Source organism: Miniopterus schreibersii (assembly GCF_964146895.1).
Source record: "Miniopterus schreibersii genome assembly, chromosome: 3".
Classification (NCBI taxonomy): Eukaryota; Metazoa; Chordata; class Mammalia; order Chiroptera; family Miniopteridae; genus Miniopterus; species Miniopterus schreibersii.
The window spans coordinates 9,961,021-9,985,460 of record NC_138103.1 but is presented as its reverse complement, the minus strand read 5'-3'; the positions used below and the strand labels follow the sequence as shown (position 1 = coordinate 9,985,460).

General features: G+C 50.6%; 2 protein-coding genes across 3 annotated transcripts; both read left to right on the top strand.

Annotated features, from left to right (window-relative positions):
- Positions 1-902: 902 nt before the first annotated feature.
- LOC308554686 (mastin-like) lies at positions 903-7,938 on the top strand. Of its 2 annotated transcripts, none has more exons than XM_081132065.1 (6): positions 903-949; positions 5,408-5,468; positions 5,656-5,833; positions 6,065-6,336; positions 7,243-7,388; positions 7,474-7,930. In XM_081132065.1, the coding sequence occupies exons 1-6, from the start codon at positions 947-949 to the stop codon at positions 7,636-7,638; spliced, it is 825 nt and encodes a 274-aa protein (XP_080988191.1). In that variant the 5' UTR covers positions 903-946; the 3' UTR covers positions 7,639-7,930. The 2 variants fall into 2 exon arrangements, with proteins under 2 accessions (XP_080988191.1, XP_080988192.1); XM_081132066.1 differs by lacking the exon at positions 903-949 and adding an exon at positions 5,276-5,311 and having other exon boundaries at positions 7,474-7,938.
- Positions 7,939-11,047: 3,109 nt separating this feature from the next.
- On the top strand, positions 11,048-22,545 carry LOC308554483 (mastin-like; the record flags this gene model as incomplete). The annotated part of the gene is made up of 6 exons (XM_081131714.1): positions 11,048-11,057; positions 12,143-12,223; positions 12,377-12,557; positions 12,751-13,025; positions 22,094-22,251; positions 22,375-22,545. The coding sequence occupies 6 exons, from the start codon at positions 11,048-11,050 to the stop codon at positions 22,543-22,545; spliced, it is 876 nt and encodes a 291-aa protein (XP_080987840.1).
- Between the last annotated feature and the right edge of the window lie 1,895 nt (positions 22,546-24,440).

Here is a 24,440-nt window from a genome sequence, read left to right as displayed (position 1 = left end):
CCACCCTCATGGGGGTAACTGAAGAGCGCATCTGATACTGTGAGGATGGTTCTCACAAAAAGCCCCATCCTCCAGGTTACAGGGCACACTCTCCTTCAGTGACTGTCACATGGGGTCTGTGTCCCCAGGAGGCTGGCTCAGTGATCCTGGAGGCAGGAGCAGCCCTGCCTGCTGTCACTGCTGTGATCCTGGGGGGATGGTGCTTCCCCTCCCTGCACCTGGTGTGTAAGTCCTGGTTCCCAAAGGGGGACTAATTCGCCAGGGGACAGGGTGAGAGTCCCACTGAACAGCTATAGCTGCACCTGCCTCTTCGAGCTCCTGGTGCCAAGGGACGGACAGGCGGGGAGAAGAGACACCATTGTGGCAGGGTGCCTTAGCGTCCTGAGGCGGCCGTAAGGAATTATCATAAACTTGGGGGGTCTTAAAACAACAGGAATTTAACCTCTGAGTTCTGGAGGCCAGATGTCTGAAAGCAGCTGCCAGCAGGTTGGTTCCTTCTCAGGGCCTCAGGGAGAGAATGTGTTCCAGGCCTCTGTCCCAGCTCCTGGAGGGGGCCCGCCATCCCTGGTGTTCCCAGGCCTGCATTGCATAACTCCAACCTCTGCTTCTATCATTAGTGGTCTTCCCTCTGTGTCTGTCTCTGTCTTCTTCCCATAAGGACACCAGTCATATTGGATTAGGGCCCCACCTTAATGCCCTCGCCTAAACTTGATTACATCTGCAAAGACTATTTCCAAAGGAGGACCCATTGGTGCAAAGACTATTGCCAAAGGAAGTCTCAGGGCTAGCACTGAGACTTATCTTCTCTGGGGACACATTAACCTGTAACAGCAGGGGCAACTGACTCTGATAACCCAGAGGGGGTAGAACTGTGGCCACAATGAAGCAGGAATGTGTGTAGTCCAGATGATCGCCTGGGTGATCCACGCGTCCTTGCCCTATTTTGATGGTAAGCAGACAAGGGTAGAAGGCAAGGCCTTCAAAGGGCTTGGGACCCAGGACCTAGATCCCTGAGGGGTAAGAGTTGGGGCCATGCCAGCAGAGGTGGTGGCTGAGGGTGAAGGGACTCTGGAATATATGATAGGGACCACCTGTAGAGGCAGGGGCTGTCGTCTGTCCATCTACCCTTCTCTGCTGACTTTCCCCGGGAAGAACGTTCTGAGAAGCCTGAAGGAGCTGCTGACAGACAGCACTGGGCAGTCAGCCCTTTTGGGAAGTGGCATTTTCCCTTGGCATTTTGAGAGCACGGCTTTAGTTTCTAGTCTGTTGAGACACCTGATGTCGCTCTTGTGGAGACCAACAGCATTTTTTCAGTGTGTGACCCCAGGAACTCTCAGTGTTGCCCAGAATGACTAGCACTATCTGATGGTTCCAGAGCTGCAACTTGGGAGGGAGAAGGGGAGAGAGAGGGATTGATGTGAGAGAGACATCGATTGGTTGCCTCCCGAATGCATCCTGACAGGGGCTGGGGATCAAAACCTGCAACCCAAGTACATGCCCTTGAGAACCGAACCCTTGACCCTTCGGTGTGTGGACCGATGCTCCAACCACTGAGCCACACAGGCTAGGGTCTTTTGTTCTACTTTTTAGATGTTCTCTTGAATTAATTTTCCAACTATTCTATTGAATATTTAATTTGTTATATTTTGAATGTCCAAGGGCACTTGGATATTATCTATTTATATGAGAAGAAAACAGTATGTAATCCCTGTTTCATAAACGCAGTATCTTTTCCTGCCTCCCTGAAAATATACGGAAACCTCGCCTGTTTCTCTTCATTGTTAGTTGAATAGGTTTGGGTAACTTTTTGTCATTTGTTTTTAGTTTGGTTTCTAACTTTCCAATTCAGTGCTTCCCTGGTCAGGCCCAACTGTTGTTTTTTTTTTAAATCCTCACCCAAGGATAGTTTTTCCATTGAGCTTCAGAGAGTGGAAGGGAAATAGAGAGAGGGAGAGAGGGAGAAGGAGGAAGACAGAGAGAGAGAGGAGGGAGAGAGAGAGAAACATCGATGTGAGAGAGACACATGGATTGGTTGCCTCCTGCACGCACCTTGACTGGGGCCAGGTATAGAGCTTGCGACCGAGATACATGCCCTTGGCTGGAATCGAAGCCAGGACCCTTCAGTCCAGGACTGATGCTCTCTAACCACTGAGCTAAACTGGCCAGGGCCCCAACTGTTTTCTTCATATCTAAGAAGGAGTCACTAGGTTTTGGGGTGGTTTATGCCAAAAATTACCACCATAACCAAGTATAATTTTCTAACAAACAGGAACAACTGTGCTTATTAACAGTTCACATGCTGACTCAAATCTGTCAACCTGGTTGGCTGGTTGGACTAGTTGGTTTTATCCTAAGATGACTGGGTGAAAAACTGGGCTGGGAGATGAGGGCCTGAGTCCTGACCAGGGGCAGACTCCCCTCAATCCCTGTTTCCAGCCTCGTGTCTCTCCTAGGCAACCCCTTCCTCCGTGCTGGGTGAGCCTAAGCCAGGAGCCTCTAGTTCACTTTCTTCAGGGAATAAACCTGGGCCCGTTTCCTGGGGCAGGTGGGTGGGGTGGCCATTATTCATCCTGATGAGGCTCTGAAGCTGTGTGTCCAGACTCTAGACAACCCCCTGTTCATAGACCCCGTGTCAACACCACCTCTTCAGCCCCTGCCAACACCTGAGGTGCCTGGGACAAAGCGGCCCCATCTCCACGTGTCCTCCAAGCACAGTGAGGTGGCCTCAAACCAAGCACCAGAAAGCGGGTTGCGCTTGTCCCCACCCCCCACTTCTTGGTCCCTTCCACCTGATTCCCAGTGGCCCATCACCGATGTCACCTCCCTCTTTCTTTGCTCTGAGTTGATACCGTTTCCCTGTCCACCACTGTGCTGTCACTGAGGCTGGGGTCTAGGAGAATGGGCACGTAGGTCCAGCTGTTCAACCGCCGGAAGGCCCCTCGGTTCCCAGTTTTGCACCTTTATGATTCCAGCTGCATAATTTGCCCCACACTCTGCCCTGAGGCCTCCTGGGTCACCCTCGCCTGTATCTTCCTCCAGGCACACTTAGGGATCACTGTGAATGTTCCAGATGCACCTGCAGTTCATTTTCTTTTGGGATTTTTGAAGAGTTGATATTTGATGACACCGTCTCTTTTTAGCAGCATCGAATGACATTTTATTTCATGTTACTTCCCTTCTCGGGAAAGTTTTGTGGTTGTCTCGGACTCTGGAACATTTCCCTGTGAAGGTCGCAGCTACCGTCAGTAGGAACGCATGGCTGCTGCTGTGGGCCCGGCCTTTACCATTACGGCCTCTCCTTGGTTATTACTGAGATAAAAAAAAAAATGAGTTTCTTCTTCTTTCGCTCCTTATTTGTGTTTCAAACATTTATCTTCCATCCAGACACCTTGGGAAACCTAATCGTAAAACCTTTTCAGTTGAGGCTTTTGGCTTTTCTGAGAACAATGATTGTATTACCTGCGGTGATGGTCATGAGATTTCCCCCGAGGCCCTCAAACCTCTTGTCTCTGTTTCCGGTAGATCTGCTGTAATGTTCAAATGCTGTCCTTGTCCCCAGGTCTTGCCCAGCTGGTTATCGCCCGGCCTGGTGCTGGGGGACGGGAAGTCTGGGTCCAGCATCGGGCTGGGCATTGGGGACTGTGGCTTCTCTCTAACATCTCTGTGACTTGTCTTCCTGTCATCTGGGCCCCGGGAACCAGCCCCAAACCCACATCCACCATTGAGGGTGGGTGAAGGCTGGGCTTCTGTCCAGACCAGCACTGGGGAGGGGGTGGAAGCCCCCCATTGCCACCCAGAGGTCTCGTCCCTGGATCTGTGAGACTTGCAGGGTCTGTGAGCCCAGCCCCCCTCCTCCTGGGTGCTCACTCTCGACTCCCTGGTGGGGCTCCCTGGCCATGGTGGATCATAGTTGCTTCCTGTAGAGATCCCGAGCATCTCCTGAGGGTTCTGGATGCCCCCAGAGACACCAAAATCTCAGCAAGGATGACAGTGACTCTGGCCCCAGGAGAAGACGATGGGTTTCTAGCGACCTGAGCTCATCTGAGAGAGAAACATCGATCGATTGCTTCTTGTGCAAAGCATCCCTTGGTGGCCTCCTTGCTTGGCTCATGGGGGACACACCATTGGTTCAGAAGTGGGGGGACCCCCCCCTCCTCTTGCTTCTCCTCTTAAACCATTGTCTGGTCCTATCCCATGTTTGGTGGACGATGATTCTCAGAAGCCAAAGGATGGAAACGTCTGTCCCTGGCGGGTGGCCAGCCTCTGCCTGGGGTTGGACTGGGGGACAGAGCTCCTCCATTCAGAAAGCAGGGAGCGTGGGAGGGAGGTCGGCTCCCAGCACTGTGGGGTGGCTCGGGGGCTCTGGGGGTGCGAGGAGAGGTGATGAGAACCAGCGTTAAACTGGCACCTCTCTCATCCTTGGCTGTGCGTTTTGGCGAAGTTTGATCACGCGTGTGATGTATGAGGACAGCTGAACCAGCGCGTGGGAGTGTCCTGGGGCAGCTGCGACGAGTGCCACAGACTGGGGCCTTTAAACGACAGAAATTATTGTCACAGTGTTGGAGGAGGGAAGTCTAGAATCGAGGTGTGAGCAGGTCCCCGCTCCCTCGAAGGCCCCAGGGAGGCTGCCTCCTCCAACTTGCAGTGCTGCTGGCAAACTCGGCCTCCAGGTCCAGGGAGGGTGCCCCTTTCTGAGGGCGAGCGCCCCAAGGCGGGGAGCGTGGGAAGCAGGGGGCCGGGTGCTCCCCTGCGGCCCAGCTCTTGGCTCAGCTGCAAGGCCCCTATTCCATCCGCGCCCTTGCTCTGTTTTATTGGTTTCAGAGCATCTTATTTATTTACTTGTAATTCTCACCCGAGGATATGTTTATTGATTTTAGAGAGAGGAAGGGAGAGAGAGAGAGAGAAAGACATCAATGTGAGAGTGAGGGAGAAACATCGACTGGTTGCTTCTTGTGCGCGCACCAACCAGGGACCGAACCCACAACCTAGGTGTGCGCCCTGACTGGGACTCGAACCTGCGACCTTTCGGTGTATGGGACTCTGCAGAGCATCTTATTTTTTTATTTTCCGTGTGCATACTATCCATCTCACTACCGATATGTCTTCAGCACCAAGTTCTCAGAGAAGACACTCGGTATTTCTTGTTTGCCAGATGGCCTGTGGGTCCCCACTGATCCACTGAAGGGATAAGCCCTGCCTCCTCCGGTGCCCCACCCCAAGGAGGGCAGGCTTCCCCTTTGCCCAGCTTCTGGGCAGCAGGATAAAGGGGCTCAGAGGAGCCCAGGAGCAGAAGGCGGAGAGACCTGGCACGGTGAGCACCCTGCTCAACCCCCATCCTCTCCAGCCTCAGTCCCCGGTGTCCTCACCCCAGGTCTCCTCACTCTGGCTCTACCCTCTCCCCCTGCAGATGCTGTGGCTGCTGTTCCTGACTCTCCCCTGCCTTGGGGGCTCCGTGCCTGTGACCTCAAGTGAGTCCTGACCCCCCAAGCTTGCCTATCTCCGAACCCCTGACTCTGATTTCTCAGAGGCCAGCCCTGGGATTTGGTGGTGGTCCCCAGATGAGGGTGGCCCTGGGGAGGGACTGAATATGAGGACCATGCTGAGTTCTGGGCAGGGGTGCCTGGGTCCCTGATGGCTCCTTCTCTGCCTCCCCAGATCCTGGCCCGGGTACTGAGCTAGCGGGCATCGTGGGGGGCCACGATGCCCCTGCTGGGAAGTGGCCGTGGCAGGTGGGCCTGTGGTTCTTGGATCCATTTGTGGGGTGGAAGCTCATTTGTGGGGGCTCTCTCATCCAGTCCCAGTGGGTGCTGACCTCTGCCCACTGCATTCGCGGGTAAGTCCCCACCCTGCCAACACCTGGGGAGTGGACAATGTTGGGAGGCATGTGATGTGTGTTGTGGGCAGTTCCTGGGCTGGGTGGCTGCAGACCCCCTGCCAGGATTCAGCTTCCTGGGGTTCCCCTTGCCCACCGCAGAGGGGGAAGCCTCTAGGCTCTGAGGGGCTGGCGCACTTCTTGCTCTTCTGCTACAGCCTCTTTCAAAGCTTCTGGTCTTCTGTTCCCCAGGAAAAACCCAGTGCCTTCGAGCTTTAAGGTGCAACTAGGACTAGTGAGACCCTCCAGCTATTATACTGAGAAGGTGGCTATGGTCATCCGGCACCCCGCGTACAGTCTTGAAGAAGGGCCGCAAAGTGGGGCGGATGTGGCACTTCTCAAACTGGAGGCCTCTGTGCTGCCATCTAACCTAGTCAAGTGGATCACCCTCCCACCAGAGTCATTCACGGTCCCCTCAGACACGGAGTGCTGGGTGACCGGCTGGGGTGACACTGGTCCTGAAGGTAAGGATTGGGATGACCAGTTGGAGTTTAAAGAGGAGACTGAGGGCAGGTGCAACGGGGTGCTGGCCAAGCTTTACAGATGAGGTCTTAGCTAGGGTCCCTCCTGGGGTCTCCCTTGGGTGTAGGAGGGACAGCTAGAGAGGACTCTGTTAAGGAGCAGAGATCAGAGTAGCAAGAGCGAGGCCAGGCCATGGGCATTTCCTTTTTCTTTTTTTAAAAATCTTCACCCAAGGGTATTTTTTTCCATTGCTTTTCAGAGAGAGTAGAAGGGAGAGAGAGAGAGAGAAACATTGATGTGAGAGAGACACATCGATTGATTGCCTCCCACATGAGCCCCGCCCGGGCCGGGGCCGAGCCTGCAACCCAGGTACGTGCCCTTGACTTGGAATTGAACCCAGGACCCTCTGATGCGCCGGCCAGTGCTCTAAGCACTGAGCACACTGCAGGCCGCTGGGGGCGTTTCTTGGCGCTGACTCTGAGCCAGGCCCTGTGTGTGCCCTATGTCCGCACTCTCTCTGTAGCCTTGGTGGGATGGAAACAGAGGAGCGAGAACTCCAGCGACTTGCTCAAGGATTCACTATGAAATGGCCAAAGTCAAATTTGACACTAGGTCTGCTCCCTCGGCATTTCTTGGGTGAAAGCACTTGCTCTGATTTTTCCCAATGAAAGTTATTTGTGGGTAAAAATATAGATATATTTCTGTTTTGTTTTGGAGCTTGGCGCCCAGTGTCAGCCTAGAGGTGATCAGCCCATTGGTCGTCTTCGGAATGAACCTGGAGAGTTGGGGTCTGGGGCGACTCCCAGGGTCTCCCTGGGGGCACTGAGGCTCAGTGTGTGGTTCTAGAACCCACGGCCTGTGGCCGTATGCCCCTCAGGACCCTAGGCTCACTTGGCTTCTTCTCACAGAGTCGCAGGCCTCGCCCCAGAATCTGCAGGAGGTGAAGGTCCCCATCGTGGCGGATGAGGTCTGTCGGCAGAAATACTCCAGGATCAACAAGTTTATCAAGGGCGACATGCTGTGTGCTGGGAGCAAGGACCGGGACTCCTGCCAGGTGAGAGCCCCAGGCTGTGGCCTCTGTGCCTTGCTCCTGCCTGCACGGACCCTGAGCACTGACCACCTGTCTCTTTTTCCCACAGGGTGACTCCGGGGGCCCCTTGGTCTGTAAATGGAGGGGAAACTGGGTCCAGGTAGGGGTGGTGAGTTGGGGGGAGAGCTGCGGTCATTCTAACTTTCCTGGAGTCTATGCCCGAGTGACATCCTTCTTGCCCTGGATCTACCGGTATGTCCACTCCTCTCCTTGAGCCCTGGGCAGGGACAAGGGTGCTGCCCACGTGAGATGAAGACAGGTCCTCCATGGTGTTTGGGGGACCCTCGCTGCTCCTTCCCCAATGCCAGCTCTCCATTGCACCTAGAGTCATCTTCCATGTCCCCGCTCAGGAATCCTCCCACCTCAGCCACCTCCTCCAGCACCCTGTCGGTCCCCTGACAGGCGAAAGGGAGAGGCGGGTCTGTGCTCTGCAGGCGGGTGGGTGGCAGGAAGCACCCCGGGACCCCTGTCTCCTGCCCACTCTCTGTAGCTCATTAAACTGCTTGAAAAACTGCTCTGGACTGAGTGTCTGTGGCGTGGCCGAGGCAGTGGCGGGTGGGATCGTCCTGGTGGGGGTCTCAGCCTGTGGAGGGTGGATGGGGGTCACCTGTGACTGCAGCATGGGTGGGCCCTCTTGGCTGGGGTGGGGGGATTCTGCCCGGGCCCTGCTCCCCGAGCTGCCCAGCGTCAGCCTGTCTAGATGCCTCCTTCAGCGGCAGTCAGAGTGGAAGCGATGTTTTGAATGACAGGCTTGGCAGCATGAACGCGGAAAGCATTGTTCCACCATTGTCACCACGGCTCTTCTCCACCCGGCACCCCTAATCTCCATTTTCCAGTTTGATCAACCTCTGCAAGGCCCATCTTTTCTTCCCATGGGGGGGATGGGGGTTCCAGTGGACCAGAGAAGCTTCTTGGTTTCAAATCTAGGAAGTAAGAAGTCAGCTGCGAGGCCCCCTCCTGCCCGAGGCGGTGACGTGCGTGTTCCTGCTGAACTAGGATTTGGGGGGAATGGTTGGTGCGCGGCTGGGGTTGGGGCCAGGACCCATGAGAGCCCGTGGAGCTTGATGCAGCCCCGCATTGTGGGTGAGGGGGCTCCATACCCTTCAGAGGCAGGCTGATCCCCAGTGTCTGATTTCTAAAATGCGGTGGCAGCCTTTGAGACCTTTCAGTGACCAAGAGCCCTGCCCCCGAGGCCAAGGTGAACAGCCCTGCTCTCCTCTGACTGTGACCTGGGTGCCTGGGGCGAGGTCTGGGCTCTGGAGATAGGGAGATTGGAAGCTCCAGGGTGGGCGGGTCAGGAGCTGCTTCCTTCACCTGCCCAGGGACTGAAGTCTGGGTTTCCTGGGAGCCGGGAGCTCTCCGAGAAATCCTTTTTCTGAGAGGATGAGGCCTGAGACCCAGCCGGAAGGCACCACTGTGCAGATGGCCCACCTAGGGGATCTGCTCCACCCAGGGAGCAAGGAGGGGGCTGACACAGCACAGCCTGGCACTGCCCCCTCGGTGTGCCAGGCACACGTTCTGCCCAGGTGACTGCCCTGTCAATGGGGCCATGTTGATGGGCGGCTGCCAGGTGACCCGCATATGTCTAGTTCACCCCCTGCCCGCCCAGAGGGGTGTTGGTGTGCCTGCCTTGCCACTGGGTTTCATGGGATTGTAAATTCCTTTGTAGCCAGTGAAAGAGATTTTTCTCCACTGGTTAGGGGTGTAGTCAGACCTTTCGTGTTTTCAGGATTAAGAATGAGGATCTGGCCGGTGTGGCTCAGTGGTTGAGCGTTGCACCAAGAGGTATCTGGTTCGATTCCTGGTCAGGGCACATGCCTGGGTTTCAGGCTCGATCCCCAGTGCGGGGCGTGCAGGAGGCAGCCGATGGATGTTGGTGCATTGATGTTTCTCTCTCTCTCTCCCTCTCTCTTCCTTTCTCTCTAAAATCAATAAAAACATATTTTTAAAAAATACACACAGAATGAGGATCTGGGAGACTCATGGGCCAGAGCTTCCGAGGGAGGGAGAATGTCTAGGACCTGGTGTTGTAGGGAAGGCTGGAGTTAGACAAACCCGAGCCTGGGGCTATCTGCAGGCAGGGCCACACGGTGGACTAATAGGCCTCTGTCCCCTGAGGACGGGCACAGGGCTCTGCCCCTCTGTCTCGGCTGGAATCACCACCAGAGCGCCTCACTTCCTGGGCTCAGCAGTAATTCATGGTGGGCTGAGCCAGGATTCCTGGCTGGAGGTGGGCAAGTGGTTGCCTCTGGCCTCTGAGATCTTTTCTAACTGAGCCCTGGGCCGGCAGAGGTGGGTGCGGGGGAGCACTGAGCCAGCAAGTCTTTGTTCCCCAAAAGAGGCCCCTCTAGGGCCAGGCCAGTGCCCATGGGGACTCTGGGGTGGGGCCCACAGGTGTTGGTCCCCTCCTCTTGTCTGAGATGAGCAATAGACACCTTCGGGGTTTGGAATGGAGATTCTCTCTAGGCCCATGCCTTTCGCTCAAGGTGGAAAAACACACCTCAGACACTGTCAGGCTCTCCCACCTGTGCTAGTGTCCTGGCGTCACAGTAACAAAAGCCCACAGACGGGGGTGGGGGTGAGTCTTAAAACGAGACAAATTCATTCTCTTACAGTCTGGGGGCCAGAAGTCCGAAATCAAGTTGTCCTGGGGCCACACCTAATCCTAGGCTTCTGCCTCTCCCAGCTTCTGGCGGTGCTGGGAATCCTTGGCTTGTGGATGCGTCGCCCTATCTCCCCCTCCCCCCACCCCTCTTGGTGTCCTCTGCGTCTCTCCGCATCCTCACCTCTTCTTACAAGGACACCCATCATTGGATTTAGGGCCTACCCTGCTCCAGTCTGACCTCATCTTAACTAGTTACATCTGCATTGACCCTATTTTCAAGCGAGGTCAGGTTCTGAGGCTCTGGGCCTCGCTGATCCACATTGATCTACTTCTTTGGTGACATTATGTGCCAATCAGGCTGAGTGCTTCTGAGAGGGGGAGAGCAACCCTGAAGAGGTACAGGGGCTTGCCACATTCAATATTCAGGAGTCCCATGGGCAAGCATGCAGGGACCGCCCCCCCGCCACGATAACAGACCAGTGATGACATCTGCACCTCTCATGGGAAGGAAGCAGGATGTTCCACACCTGAGGGCTGCTCCAGCCTGCAAAGTTGGTGACACAAAAGGCTGCCAGTTCTGAGTGGTCCCCAGTGCTAGAAAGGGCTCTGCTGCGGGTCCAGGCTGTCACTTGCATTGCAGGACACAGTAGACATGATGGTATTAAAAGTATTGGTGATGGGCAAGCCCCGGTGGGGGAGTGACGACTAGGCCCATGCAGCCTGCGTTGAAGAATATTATTGAGCTGTGAGTTACAGCTGGTGTCTGGGCACATTGGGTTCCTTGTGTCTAGAGGCCAGTGAACAAGAAGTGCCGTCTTCTTGGTAGGGACAATGACACTGACCACCAAGAAGAGGAAAGGCTGCTGTGTCACAATGGGGGGCAGGGAAGATGAGAGGCACTTGCGTGTCCCTTGGTACCTCCTCAATTGTGATGGCAGATGGACAAGTGCAGTCACCCGGCCTGAGAAGTTCATGTGACCAGACAGAGCTCAGATTCTCAGGGATGAGGGTCTGGGTCATGCTACCAGGTAAGTCCCAGAGTCCACAGTTAGTAGCAAAGTTAGGATCTAGGTGGACAGTGGAGGGGGCCCTGACAGCCTCAGTTGTACCCTGATCCTCTCCTTCTGAGCTTCCCTGGGCAGAAACTCCTCCGTAGCTCTGAGCAGCTGTCTTCAACACACGAGGCAGAAGGGGGTGGGCTGTGCCCGACACAGAGGTTGGCCTCCAGGTCCCCTTTCAGGGCAGAACTTGATGGCCTGCGCCTGGGAGGCTGGCAGCTCCTGGTCAAGGCCCCGTTGGTTAGTGTAGGATGATGTAGGGCCTGGATTTTGTTCAGCGAGGGCCAGGGACACTGGGTCTCCCCCTGGGCCGGTCAGGGCTTAGTCAGCCCTGCACTGTGCTCCAGCCTCCCCCTTCGCCCAGCTTTGCCCCATCCACCTGCCTTCAGGATGCCTCGCCCCAATTTGTACCCTGTGTTAAACATCCTGTCTCCAGCTTCTGGAGAGTTCAACCTGCACAGCTGGTGGCAGTGAGGGTGACCACAGGCCACATGCCAGTCAGATGGCAGCAGTGAAGGTAGTGGCCTGCCGTGCTCTAGTCAGATGGTGGCGTGCTCCACGCCTGCCTCACGGAGTTCAGCAGATTCGAGAGTTGCCCTGTGGCCCGAGTGGCCCAGCACCTGGTGTCTGTGCCTCCCTGGGCCCAGCGCTCCAGGGCTCCTTCCAGCAGACCTGACCCTCCTGACACTCTCTCTTCTGGTCGCTTCTGCCGGCCTGGGTGTGTTTTATGGCTGAGATCCGCGCAGTTAGAGTGTGGTTGTTGCCCAGTGACAGCCTGGTGGCAGGTCTGGTGGGAAGCTGGGCAAGGGCCCAGCAGGAGCTCTTCCAGGCCTGTTGACTGACTGGCCGACCTGGGGTGGGCCTGAGAAAGGAGAAGCTTCACTTCCCGCCCACAGCCCGGCCAGGGGCCTGCCCCTGCCTGCCCCTTCCAGTGCCAGGGAATAAAGGGTCTCAGAGAGGCCCAGGGAGGGTCCATCAAGGTGAGGACACCCCTGCTCGGACCCCAGCTTCTCCATCCCCACACTGGGGCCCTAGCCCCTGGTGGTCTCACCCAGGCCCCTGCCCATCCCCACAGATGCTGTGGCTGCTGTTCCTGACCCTCTCAGGCCTGGGCGGCTCCGTGCCCTTGTTCCCAGGTGAGTCCCGACACCTGTCCCCATCTGCTGCCTGAGGCTGCCCAGGCCACTCAGCGTCAGCTCAGGGTGAGAGCGACTGGACTGCTCGGGAGGGGCTGAGTGCGGGGGAGGCTGTGCTGGGGTTCGCGACGGCGTCCCCTCTCTGCCTCCCAGATCCTGGCTCAGGGAGGCCGCAGGGTGGCATTGCGGGGACGCACGATGCCCCCACCGGGCGATGGCCTTGGCAGGTCAGCCTCCGATGGTACAACAAGGGGCTTGAGCTGTGGCAGCACGTCTGTGGGGGCTCCCTCATCCACCACCAGTGGGTGCTGACCGCTGCCCACTGCACCCAGCGGTGAGCAATGGGCCTGATGCCCCCTTGGTGGGGCGGGGGTGGGGAACACGCAGGGGGTGAGAGGAGGGCGTTGGGGCAGGGCCCCGGGCCTCGGGGACAGCCACTGTTAGTGGCCAGCGCCATTCCTGCTGCTGTGCCGAGGCTGGTCCTGCCCCTAGCCTCCTCAGAGAAGCTCCTGGTCCCTCTCCCCCAGGGAGGACCTGGAGGCTGGTGGCTTCAGGGTTCAAGTTGGGCGGATGAGACTCTATGACCATGACAAACCGACAAACGTGACTCAGGTCATCCGCCACCCCAAGTTCAACCAGAGCTTGTCTGCCGAGGGAGGTGCGGACATCGCCCTGCTGAAACTGGAGGCCCCTGTGACACTCTCCGAGCACATCAACCTAGTCACCCTGCCACCTGCCTCTCTAAAGGTCCCTGAGAGGAAGATGTGCTGGGTGACCGGCTGGGGTTACATCAGACTTGGAGGTAAGGCCTGGTGGGCAGTGGAGACGCAGGGTAGCCTGCTGGATGTGTGGTTGTGGCTTTGCTGAAAAGCCTTTATTCTCTGCAATTTTGGGGAATCCTCCATCTTTTTATTGTGGCAAAATATATATAACAAAAATTTACCATTTCCACCATTGTTAAGCGCACAGTTCAGTGGCATTCGGGACGCTCACAATGCTGTGCGGCCCGCCCCGCCCTCCGTCTCCAGAACTCTCAGGCTCCCAGGCAGAAGCTCCGTCCCCACCGAATGCTAACTCCCGCTCCAGGCTCTGGCCACCATGAAGCCACTTTCCGTGTCTACGGATTTGCCTGTTCTGGACATTTCATATCAACGTGAATCATACCGCGTGTGGGTTTTTTGTCTGTCTTCTTTCACTTAGCATGATGTTTTCAGGGTTCAGCTACGTTGTCGCATGTGTCAGAACTTCATTCCTTTTTACAGCCAAGTAATATTCCACTGGGTGGATGGGACGCTTTATCCATCCATTCCTGAGCTGATAGACTGTTTCCACCTTTCGGCTGTTGTGAATCATGCTGCTGTGACCCTGTGTGTTCAAGCACCTGTCAGAGTGTCTGTTTCCAATTCTTTTTTTAAATTTTATTTTTCAATTACAGTTTACATCCAATATTATTTTGTATTAGTTTCAGGCGCACAGCACAGTGGTTAGACAGTCATATACTTTACAAAGCCTTCCCCCTGATATTTCCATACCCACCTGGCACCGTACAGAGTTATTGAATATTATTGCCTAGATCTCCTGTGCTGTACTTTACAGCCCCATGGCTAATTTGTAACCACCAATTTGTACTTCTTAATCGCTTTACCTTTTCACTCAGCCCCCGACCCCCTCCCCTCTGGCAACCATTAGTCTGTTCTCTGTCTCTATGAGGCTGTTTCTATTTTGTTTATTTTGTCCTTTAGATCCCACATATAAGTGAAATCATATGGTATTTATCTTTCTCTGACTTATTTCACTAAGCATAATGGTACGATGGCTTTCATTTTTACGGTCAGGTAATATTCCACTGTACACGCAGGGAGGGGCAAAAGTAGGTTTACAGCTGTTTGTATGGAAAATAATTGATAAATACAATAATCAATAAATAATAACACAAGAATAAGCTCTGTTTCACCTACTCACGACTGCAAACCTCCTTCTGCCCCACCTGGTATGTAGCGTCATGCTTTTATCACTCTTCCATTGGTGGGCACTTGGGCCGCTCCCAAACCTTGGCTATTGTAAGTAACACTGCAGGGTGCATAGGGGTGCGTAGGGGTGCATGCGTTCTTTCCGATGAGTGCTTTGGGTTTCTTTGGATATACACCCAGAACTGGAATTGCTGGGTCACAAGCAGCTCCATCTCTAATTTTTTGACGAGCCTCTATGCTGTTTTCCAGGGCAGCTGCACCAAGTTGCAACCCCCCCAACAGTGCATGAGGGCTCCCTTGTCTCCACAGCTTCGCCCACACTTGTTGTTTGTTGGTTTTTTGATGGCAGCCACTCTGACAGGTGGAGGTGATGGCTCATTGTGGTTTTGATTTGCATCTCCCTGATAGATAGCGAGGCTGAGCACCTTTTTATATATTCGTTGGTCATTTGTGTGTCTTCTTGGGAGAATGTTTGGTCCTGGGCCCATTTAAAAATTGGATTGTTTGTTTGGTGTCGAGTTGCATGGGTTCTTTATGTAGTTTGGAGCTGTCCTTTGTAAATATCTTCTCTCATTTGGTTGGTTGCCTTTTGGTTTTGCTGGAGGTTCCTTGCTTTTTGGTTTGAGATGGTCCCATTTGTTTATTTTTGCCTTTACTTCCCTTGCCTTTGGGGTCAAACTCATGAACTCTTCTCTTAAGACCAAGGTCCGTAAGTTTAGTACTTATGTTTTCTTCTATGTAATTTATTGTTTCAGGCCTTAAAATTAGGTCTTTGCCCCATTTTGAGTTAATTTTTGTACATAGGGACAAACTGTAGTCCAGTTTCATTCTTTTGCATGTGGCCTTCCAATTTTCCCAGCACCATTTATTGAAGAGGGTTTCTTTTCTCCATTATATGTTTTTGATCCCTTTATAAAAAATCATTTGCCCATATACATGGCAGTTAATTTCTGGGCTCTCAGTTCTGTTCCATTTGCCTGTGTGTCTGTTTTCCCGCTAATACCATGCTGTTTTGATTATTGTGGCTGTAGAATAACTCGAATTCAGGGAGTGTTATATCTCCAGCTTCCTTCTTTCTCCTCAGGATTTCTTTTGGCTATTTGGGGTCTTTTGTGGTTCCACACAAATCTAATGATTTTTTTTTGTTCTATTTTTAAAAAAGTCATTGGGCTTTTGATGGGGATTGCATTAAATCTGCATATTCTTTGAGTAATATGGACATTTTAACTATGTTGATTCTTCCATTTCATTGTGTTTTTTTCAATCTCTCTTAATAATGCTTTGTAGTTTCCAGTATATGGGCCCTTCACATGCTTTGTTAAGTTTATGCCTAGGTATTTTATTCTTTCTGTTGCAATTGTAAAAGGAATTGTTTTTTCTATTTCTTCTTCTATAATTTCATTGTTAGTATATATTAATGCAGAGAAATTTTTGTACGTTGATTTTGTATCCTGCAACTTTACTGTCTTTGCTTATTGTTTCTGATATATATATCAGAAATATATATATATTTATAAATATAAATATAAATATATATATATATATATATTTTGGTGGTGGAGTCTTTAGGGTTTTCTATATACAGAATCATGTCATCTGCAAAAGGCGGCAGTTCTACTTCTTCCTTCCCAACTTGGATGCCTTAATTTCTTTCTCTTGCCTTATTGCTTTGGCCAGGACTTCCAGGACTATGTTGAGTAAGAGTGGTGAGGGTGGGCATCCTTGTCTTGTTCCTGATCTTGGAGGAAAAGCTTTCATTTTTTTACCGTAGAGTATGATATTAGCTGAGAGTTTCTCATACGTATATGGCCTTTATTGTGTCGAGGTATTTTCCTGCTACACCCGTTTTATTGAGTGTTTTAACCATAAATGGATGTTGTATCTTGTCAAATGCTCTTTCTGCACCTATTGATGTGATCATATAATTTTTTTCTTTATTTTGTTAATGTGGTGTATTCCAGTGATAGATTTGCATATGTTGAACCATCCTCGCATCCCTAGAACAAGCCCCACTTGATTGTGATGTATTTTTAAAAATGTATTATTGTATTCAATGTGCTAGCATTTTGTTTAGGATTTTTACACCTGTATTCATCAGAGATCGTTGGTCTGTATTTTTTCCATTGCTTTTCAGAGAGAGTGGAGGAAATAAAGAGAGAGAGAAACATCGCTGTGAGAGAGACACATGGATTGCTTGCCTCCCGCATGCACTGGGACAGGGATGGGGCCTGCAACCGAGGTACGTGCCCTTGGCCGGAATCGAACCCGGGACCCTTCAGCCTGAGGGTTGACGCTCTAACCACTGAGCCAAACCGGCCAGGGCTGTTCTTCTTTTTCTAGTTCTTTAAGATGTGATGTTAGGTTATTGACTTGGGGTGTCTCTTGTTTCCTGAGATAGGCCTGTCGCGATATAAACCTCCCCCTCATGACTGCTCTCCCTGCATCCCAGGAGCTTTGATCTGTGGCATTGTCATTCTCGTTTGTCTCTACATACCTTTTGATCTCACCTTTTATTTCTTCTTTGGCCCAGTCATTTTTTAGTAGCATGTTGTTTAATCTCCACATATCTGTGGGTTTCTTTACTTCCCCTTTTGCAGTCGATTTCTAATTTCAAAGCATCGTGGTCGGAGCGTGTGCTTGGCATGATTTCAGTCTCCTTAAACCTGTTGAGCCTCGTTCTGTGTCCCAACCTACGGCCTGTCCTTGACGATGCTCCATGTGCACTGGGGAAGAAAGTATAACCTGGTTCTGGGGTGAAAGGCTCTCTAAATGTTAATTATGTCCATTTGGTCTAATGTGCCACTTAAGGCTGATATTTTTTTATTGATTTTCTGTTTGGATGATCTGTCTATAGCAGTCAATGGGTATTTAAGGCCCCTGCTATGATTGTGTTTTTGTCATTTTCTCTCTCTATTTTTGTTAGTAGTTGTTTTATGTATTTTGGTGCTCCCTGATTGGGAGCACACACAGGGTGTCCCAAAACATGTATACATGCTTTGAATAATTATTAATTCCAATGGGTTAAATCCAAAGAGAGAGAAACATCAATTGAGCTATCAGTTGTTAAAGCGTGTATATATTTTTTGGGGAAGCCCTGTATATTGAGAAGTGTCATGCCTTCTTGATGTAGTGTCCCCCTTATCATTATAAAATGTCCATCTTGGTCTCTTGTTACCTTTTTTTATCTTGGAATCTATCTTCTCAGAAGTGGCTACACCTGCTTTTTGGTGGATGTTATTTCCTTGGAGAATCTTCGCCCTTTCACGCTGAGCCTACATTTGTGCTTGCAGCTGAGATGTGTCTCCTGAAGGCAGCATGTGCTGGGGTTTTGTTTCTTGACCCACTCTGCTGCTCTGTGCCTCTGTACTGCTGAGTTCAGTCCATCGCCACTTAGAGTAATTATTGCTGGATGAGGATTTCCCACGGCCATTGTAGCTTTTGTTTTCTGGTAGTTCTGTCTCTGTTGGCTCTTGCCCTTTGTACTTTTTAAGTTATGTGTCTCGGTTTTGGGGTTTTCTGTGTGTGGTTACCATTAGGTTTATGTAAAGGAAAGTTTCATGCATACAGTAGTGCTTTTTCTTCGAAATGCATCTAATCTCCATCCCCCTTTGCAAACTTAGACCTTTAGCGCCCTCCCCTTTTGTGTTTTTGTTGTCAGAAATTATCCCTATTTGTGCTCTGAGTTCATTTCCAAATTGCATTAGCTATTGTCTTTTTTAAATTTTGATTCGCAAGTTCTTTATTTTGGTTAATATCGACTGCATTCATTACTCCCATGGATTTATTGTAGCTCAGAGGAGAGATATTCACTAGATATTCTGTTGTCATTAGACACTAAAAATTAGGAAGAGGCCAGACAGGCGTTAGCATGAGATAAAGAGGGGAGAAAAGAAGCTCAGGGGGCAGAACATGAGGTCCTGCCAGCCCTGTTCTCAGGAAACGAGCTCAGATCCGATCTGACTGAAACGCCAGCCTCTTCAAAAAGGTTTTCAGAAAAAGGTTCCATAGTAATTATTCACTGGACAAAAAAATGTCAGTGTTTCTAGAACAGATCTCCTTGACATGAAAGAACCAATTAACATACATAGCACCTCGACAGAGCTGGGACCAAGGCAGCCTGGCGTCAATTAAGATGCTGCTGCGGGCGCAGCGACCCCTAGGGGCAAGTTCTCCCTCAGCGTATGTGCTGTTTCCTGGCATAAGGACGTTGTAGAAAGTTCTCCCGGTTCTCCCGCAGATCTCATCAGGAGGAGGCTTCTTCTTGCTGCCAGGTTCAAGGAGTTTCCTAATTGTGCGAACATTACTCATTTTCACTGTGTACTCCTGGAGGTGAGGAAATGAAGACAGGATATTGGGAATTTTCTCCTCTAGAGCCAAAATGGGCTGCAAGGCTCAGCTGATTACCCTCGAGGAGCCTTTGTCCTCGCTGCCTTAGGACCTTTCAGGCACAGGGAAGTATCCGAGTATAGCCTCCTGGCCATGCTAGCCCCTTCCTCCTGTTGATCAGCTGGGTTAGGGAAAGGGTGCATGACAATCAGTTCCAGCAGATCCAGCGTCCCCCCCACATACCTGTCAGTCAGGGTTCTCTCCTTGAGGCCCTTGCCAAGGGGACTGCACTTGTCCGCGAGGTAGCGGAGGATGCTTTGGGTCTGGACTGACTTCATCCAGTCAGTTGCAACCATTGGCACTTGCTGCAACAGCAGGTGGTTGCCATCCTGCAGCTTTTGCAACTGTTGTTTTGTTTCCAAAAATTCTTCACCAAACTCTGCTCCGGAGGCAGCTAAAACCCATCGTACAGTTTCCATCTGTCCTCTCCCATTCGGATAGTGGAGCTTGGGCTTCTTCTAGGCCATGATGGTCTTTCAGGCTTTCTGGAACCCCCTAACAGCACCTGAAGTCGCACCGCTAATTGTCTTCTTTCTCTTTTTTAATGTTATTACCTCCTTTAACCTCTATGTGATATTTAAGTGTATAGTACCCTATTCTAAAAAAGGACTGTGGCCCTGGCTGGGTAGTTCAGTTGGTTAGAGCATCATCTCGATACACCAAGGTTTGATCACAGGGCACATACAAGAATCAACCAATGAATGCATAAATAAGTGGAGCAGCAAATTAATGTTTCTCTCCCCCTTCCCCCCTCTCTCTCAAATAAATTAAAAATAAAAATAAAAAAGGATTGTAATATCCTGCTTCTGTCTGCCTGTTGGTGATCTTACTCATAGCTTTGTGACCTTAAATTCTTTGTTTCAGGTAGAATAACCCCTTGACTTTCCCTGCAATGGAGATCTTCTGGTGGTAGATTCCCTCAGCTTCTGTATGTCTGGAAAAGTCTTTATTTCTCCTTCATATCTAAAGGATAACCTTGCTGGATATATTATTCTTGACTGGTAATTTCTCTCTCTCAGTACAAATATTTGATTCCACTCTCCTAACTTGAAGAGTTTCTGCTGAGGAACCCTGTGCTAATCTAATGGACTTTCCTTTATAGGTTACTGTCTTCTTTTCCCTGGCTGCCTTGAGAATTCTTTTTTTGTCATTAATTTTTGACAGTTTTAATAAAATGTGCCTTGGAGAAGGCCTTTTTGGATTGAGGCGTTGAGGTATCCAGTTTGCCTCTTGGATTTGAGGATCGAGCTCTTTCAATAGGTTTGGGAAGTTCTCTCAACTATTTGTTTGAACAGACTCCCTGTTCCCTTCTCCCTCTCTTCTCTTGGTACGTCCATTAGTTTTATTTTGCTCTTTCTGATAGTTCTCAGAGTTTTCTTTCTTTCTTTCTTTTTTTTTTTTTTTGACTCTGAAGTCTTTCTTCTCTCTGGATCACTTCTAGACTTCTATCTTCAATATCACTAAATCTTTCCTCCATCTGATCAACTCTCTTTTCTAAACTCGCTAGTTCATTCTCACCTCTTTCATTGAGTTTTTCCAGTCCAGAATTTCTATTTGGCTCTTTTTTTAAAGTTTCAGTCTCTTTAGTAAAGTACTAATTTTGTTCACTGATTTTATTCTGAGTTCATTAAACTACCTGTGCTTTCTTGTACATCGTTGAGTTTTTTCAGTACTGCAATCTTGGATTCTCTGTCATTTAGATCACATATTTATATGTCTTTTAAGTTTACTTTCTGGTAATTTTTCATTTTCTTTCTGAGCTACCTCATTACCTTGGTTACTCAAGGTAGCTGATGGGTTTCTGCTCAGTCTAGGCATCTATGTATGATTGGCACTTCTTTGTTTTCTAGTATGTGGCACTGAAGCACAAGTTTTTTAAATCTCTTGCACCGCTCTGGCTTTTCAAAGATCTTTGCAGGGTGATGGAAAATGTCCTGTGTTCCCTGGGAAGGTGGGCACCTCCTTTGTGTTAAGTTTGTCTTGGTCTCAAGGGACCAACCCGACGGGGGAATGTAGTAGGAGATGGGGTTTCCAAATCCATGAAATCCCAGGGCTTTCTCCTGCAGCCAGATGCTCCAGGCAGTGCAGCTCCGATGGGTGGGGTAAAGTGAGCTGGGGAAAGCTGACCACTGCCTTTGTTGCTTTGCTCTTCCAGTAATGATGACTGGCAGACCTCAGAGGCCTCCCTTCTGTATCTCCACTCAGCCCTGGTATTAGTAGCAGAGTGTGCCTGTTGCTCAAGGGAAAAATATTTCTGCAGTACCAGTTCTTAGGTTTACACATAATGTGCTCTGCAACCCGACACTCACTGCTACAGCTTCTTCTGGGACCTGCTGCTAGCTCTGGGAGGGTGAGGAAAGATGAGCCCTCGGGGGAGTGAGGGGTGGCGGTCAGGCTCTGTGACTTTGTTTCTCTGTCTAGAATGCTGATTGTCACAGTCATGGCTACACCTCTGTGCTTCATCCCTGCCCAGGTCACTGGGTTCAGCCGCAGTGCATACTGACACTCCTGCAGGAATGTTCCCGGTGTCTCTCTGCTCCTCCTGGCTAAAGGGAGGGCCACCAGCAACCTGATTTCTCCGTCTCTGGGCTGAGACCTGCATTACACTCGGGCTGCGAGCTCCAGGCCGCCTCCCCAGCACTGTCTCCTAAATGTTTAAAAGGATTATATATCCTCTTATTGGACTGATCACTTTATCATGTGTAACGTCTTTCTTTGTTCCTGATTATAACCTTTGTTTCAAAGTTTATTTTGTCTGATGTAAGTTTTACTACCCTAGCTTTTTTTTTTTCCTTTTAATTTCCACTTGCTTAAAATATCTTTTTCCATCTCTTTACTTTCAGTCCCTGAGTGTCTTTCAATCTGAAGTGGGTCTCTTGTAGACAGCATAAATACGAGTGCTCTTACCCATTTAGCTACCCAATATTTCTTTATTGGAGCATTTAACACATTCACATTTAAAATGATTATTGAGAGGTAAATATTTATTGCCATTTTATTATACATATTTATGTTTTCAGTCATTATTTCTTCAAACAGGTTCTCAACCCCTTGCTGTCTCTCTTCTCCTTCTGGTGCCCTTATGATGTTGATGGTGTAACACTTGATGTTGTCCCTAAATCAGAATGAAAACCTGGACCCATTGGTTCAGACGTGTTTCCTCCCTGTTGTAATGCATTTCTTTGGGATGAGCCCTCGATGATTCCTTTTCAAGGAAAAAAAAGAAAATCCTGGGATAACACTCTCTCCTCGGTGCCTGTCCTCGGGCATGTGGAGACCAGACCCTGATGAAGTTCTGCGTCCTAGAACTGAGCGGGTTCAGTCGATATGGGAAGCTGAGTCCCAGAGCCAGGTGTAGTTGCTTCTAGACCCAAGGGTCAGGGCTCCCAGGGGGCCCTTTGTGCCTTCTTTGATGGCCAGGGGTGGCCCGGCAGGAGTGGAAGGGGTACCTGTGTTGTTGGGAAGCAGCAGAGCCCTGGACCAGCCCTGGTTCTCAGCCAGCCCCTCCCTACAGCACCGCTGCCCCCGCCCTACCAGCTGCAGGAGGTGACGGTTCCCATCGTGGGGAACCGGGTCTGTAACCAGCTCTACCAGAATTCATCAAACAGCTTTGGCGAGATCATCAAAGATGACATGCTGTGTGCTGGGAGCGAGGGCCAGGACTCCTGCCAGGTGAGACCCCGGCTGCCCCTCCCTCTGTCCTCTGTCCCTTCCCAGTCCGTGGAATCAGGACTGAAAAGCCCCATTGCAGTGGCACATGTGGAGGTGTTTGCTGAGTCCTGTCTCTCCCCACAGGGTGACTCCGGGGGTCCCCTGGTGTGCAGCTGGAATTGCACCTGGGTCCAGGTAGGGATTGTGAGCTGGGGAGACATATGTGGTCATCGTGACTTCCCTGGGGTGTATGCCCGAGTGATGAGCTACATTTCCTGGATCCGGCAGTATGTCCCTCCGTCCCCTGGACCCTAGATGAGGCCAGGCGGGGTTTGCATGAGGGGGAGACCCCCAGTCTTCCTTGTTGACAGCCCTGCTTCTTTCCCAAGTCCAGCCTCATCCTCCCAAACCCAACCCTTCATCTCACCCTCTACAGTGCTGAGACCTTCCTGCCCTCTTGGTCCCCCCCTCCCCCCCCCGCCTCCCTGACTTTACGGTGGGAGAGACAGGAAGATGCTCTGAAGGCTGATGTCTCTCAACAGTAGGGTGGGCCAGGGCCTGGACACATGGCCTCCTGCTCACCCTCTGTTTCCCATTAAACTTGGAAAAGCCAGCTCCAAATCCTGGCTTGGGATAGCGGCATGGACTCATCATGGTGCTAACTGAGGGAGCAGTGGAGACCTCCCCGAGAGGTCCCTGGGCTCCAGGTCTCCACGTTTGGGCAGGGGAAGGTCTTCTGGGGGTACTGGTCCATGTGACAGCATTTCTGGGAGCTCATGTGGGTTTCCCTCAGTGTCCCCACTCCCTCCCTCCCTCTTTCCCTCCCTCCCTCCTTCTTTTGATTTCCCTTCTCTACTTTTCTATATTTCTCTCCCTCTCTCTCTCTCTCCCCCCCCCCTCGTTTCCTACCTGTCTCTTCCCTCCTTCCCTCCCTCCATTCCTTAATTATCCTTGATCAAATGTGCCCACGGAGGACAAGGTCTTGGGGGTAAGGAGTTCACTGAGTTGGTTCCTGGACTCCTGGAGGCCACAGGGAAGTGAGGACCGACATACACACAACACTGCGGTGAGTGTGGGACATGGTGTGGAGGTGAGTACTGAAGATGAAGCTGGAGTGATGCAGGATGTGGTCCAGCCAGCCTGGACCTGTTGGGGAGGGTTTGATTGGCTGTGTTGCCCAGGCCTAGCTCATGAAACATGAGCTAGAGTGAGGGTTATATATAAAAAAACATAAAATAAAATAATAAAAAAGAGTGGGGGTTAGGGGGAAGGAGTGACAGGCAGTGGGAGAGAGGTGGTGGGGACAGAGACGAGGTTTGAGCTTGGAAGGGGTTTGAGGGGGCAGAGGGCCACGTTCAGAGTGTGTTTGAGTGTCAGCTTGTTCGGTTTTCAACATCAGCACGTCAGAAACAGAGGAGCTTTAAAACCCCCCATAAAATGTGAAAGAGCTTTTAAGATTCTGGGAAGATGGTTTGAGAGCCTTTAACTTCAGAGGCTTATTAGAAATTCAGAACCCTTTATTAGAAACTAAAATCTGTCTGGGAAAATTAAAAAGCAATATTTGTACATAAATATCCAAGCATTTTCTAGAATCGAAGAAAAATGTGAATCCTCAGTGGAAAGTGCCCTGTGAAAATTCAACAGAATAAATACAAATGAATCCTACACCTAAACTCATTTTAGTAAAACTGCAAAATGTCAATATTAAAAGCCAGCAGAGACAAGTGTTAGTTTAACCAAAAAAGAAATGACTATCAGACTCAGCAGATTTCTGATTGACAACAATAGCTGGTAGTAGAACCTGGAGCAATACCTTTAAAGTGGTGAGGAAAAATCGCCATCAATATAAAATTTTATTCCCAGATAAACTATCATGCAACATTAAGGAAAAAATAGTGATGTTACAAAACAGAAAACATGAAGAGTGTTTATCACCTGCAGACACTCATGAAAAGAATTATTGAAGGAATTATTCCAGGAAGAAGAAATATTAATTCAGAGGAATGGTGTGGGACAAAGGAAACAAAGCATTTATGGGGGGAAAACCCAACAACTCTGCATGCCATTCTTAGAAGACACACCTGAATGGCCATATGCAGTGATTGGCTTCCTCCATAATCAGAGAAATACCGAGGAAACTGAAAGGATACACAATTTCACACTCATCAGATTGGAGAAAATAAAAAAGTACAATAAAACCATGTGTTTGT

Bases quoted from the DNA above. Each gene is read 5' to 3' on its own strand.
- LOC308554686 (XM_081132065.1), top strand. The intron at 5,469-5,655 runs GTGAGTCCTGAC...CTGCCTCCCCAG, and splicing joins CTCCGTGCCTGTGACCTCAA to ATCCTGGCCCGGGTACTGAG. The intron at 6,337-7,242 runs GTAAGGATTGGG...TTCTTCTCACAG, and splicing joins GGGTGACACTGGTCCTGAAG to AGTCGCAGGCCTCGCCCCAG.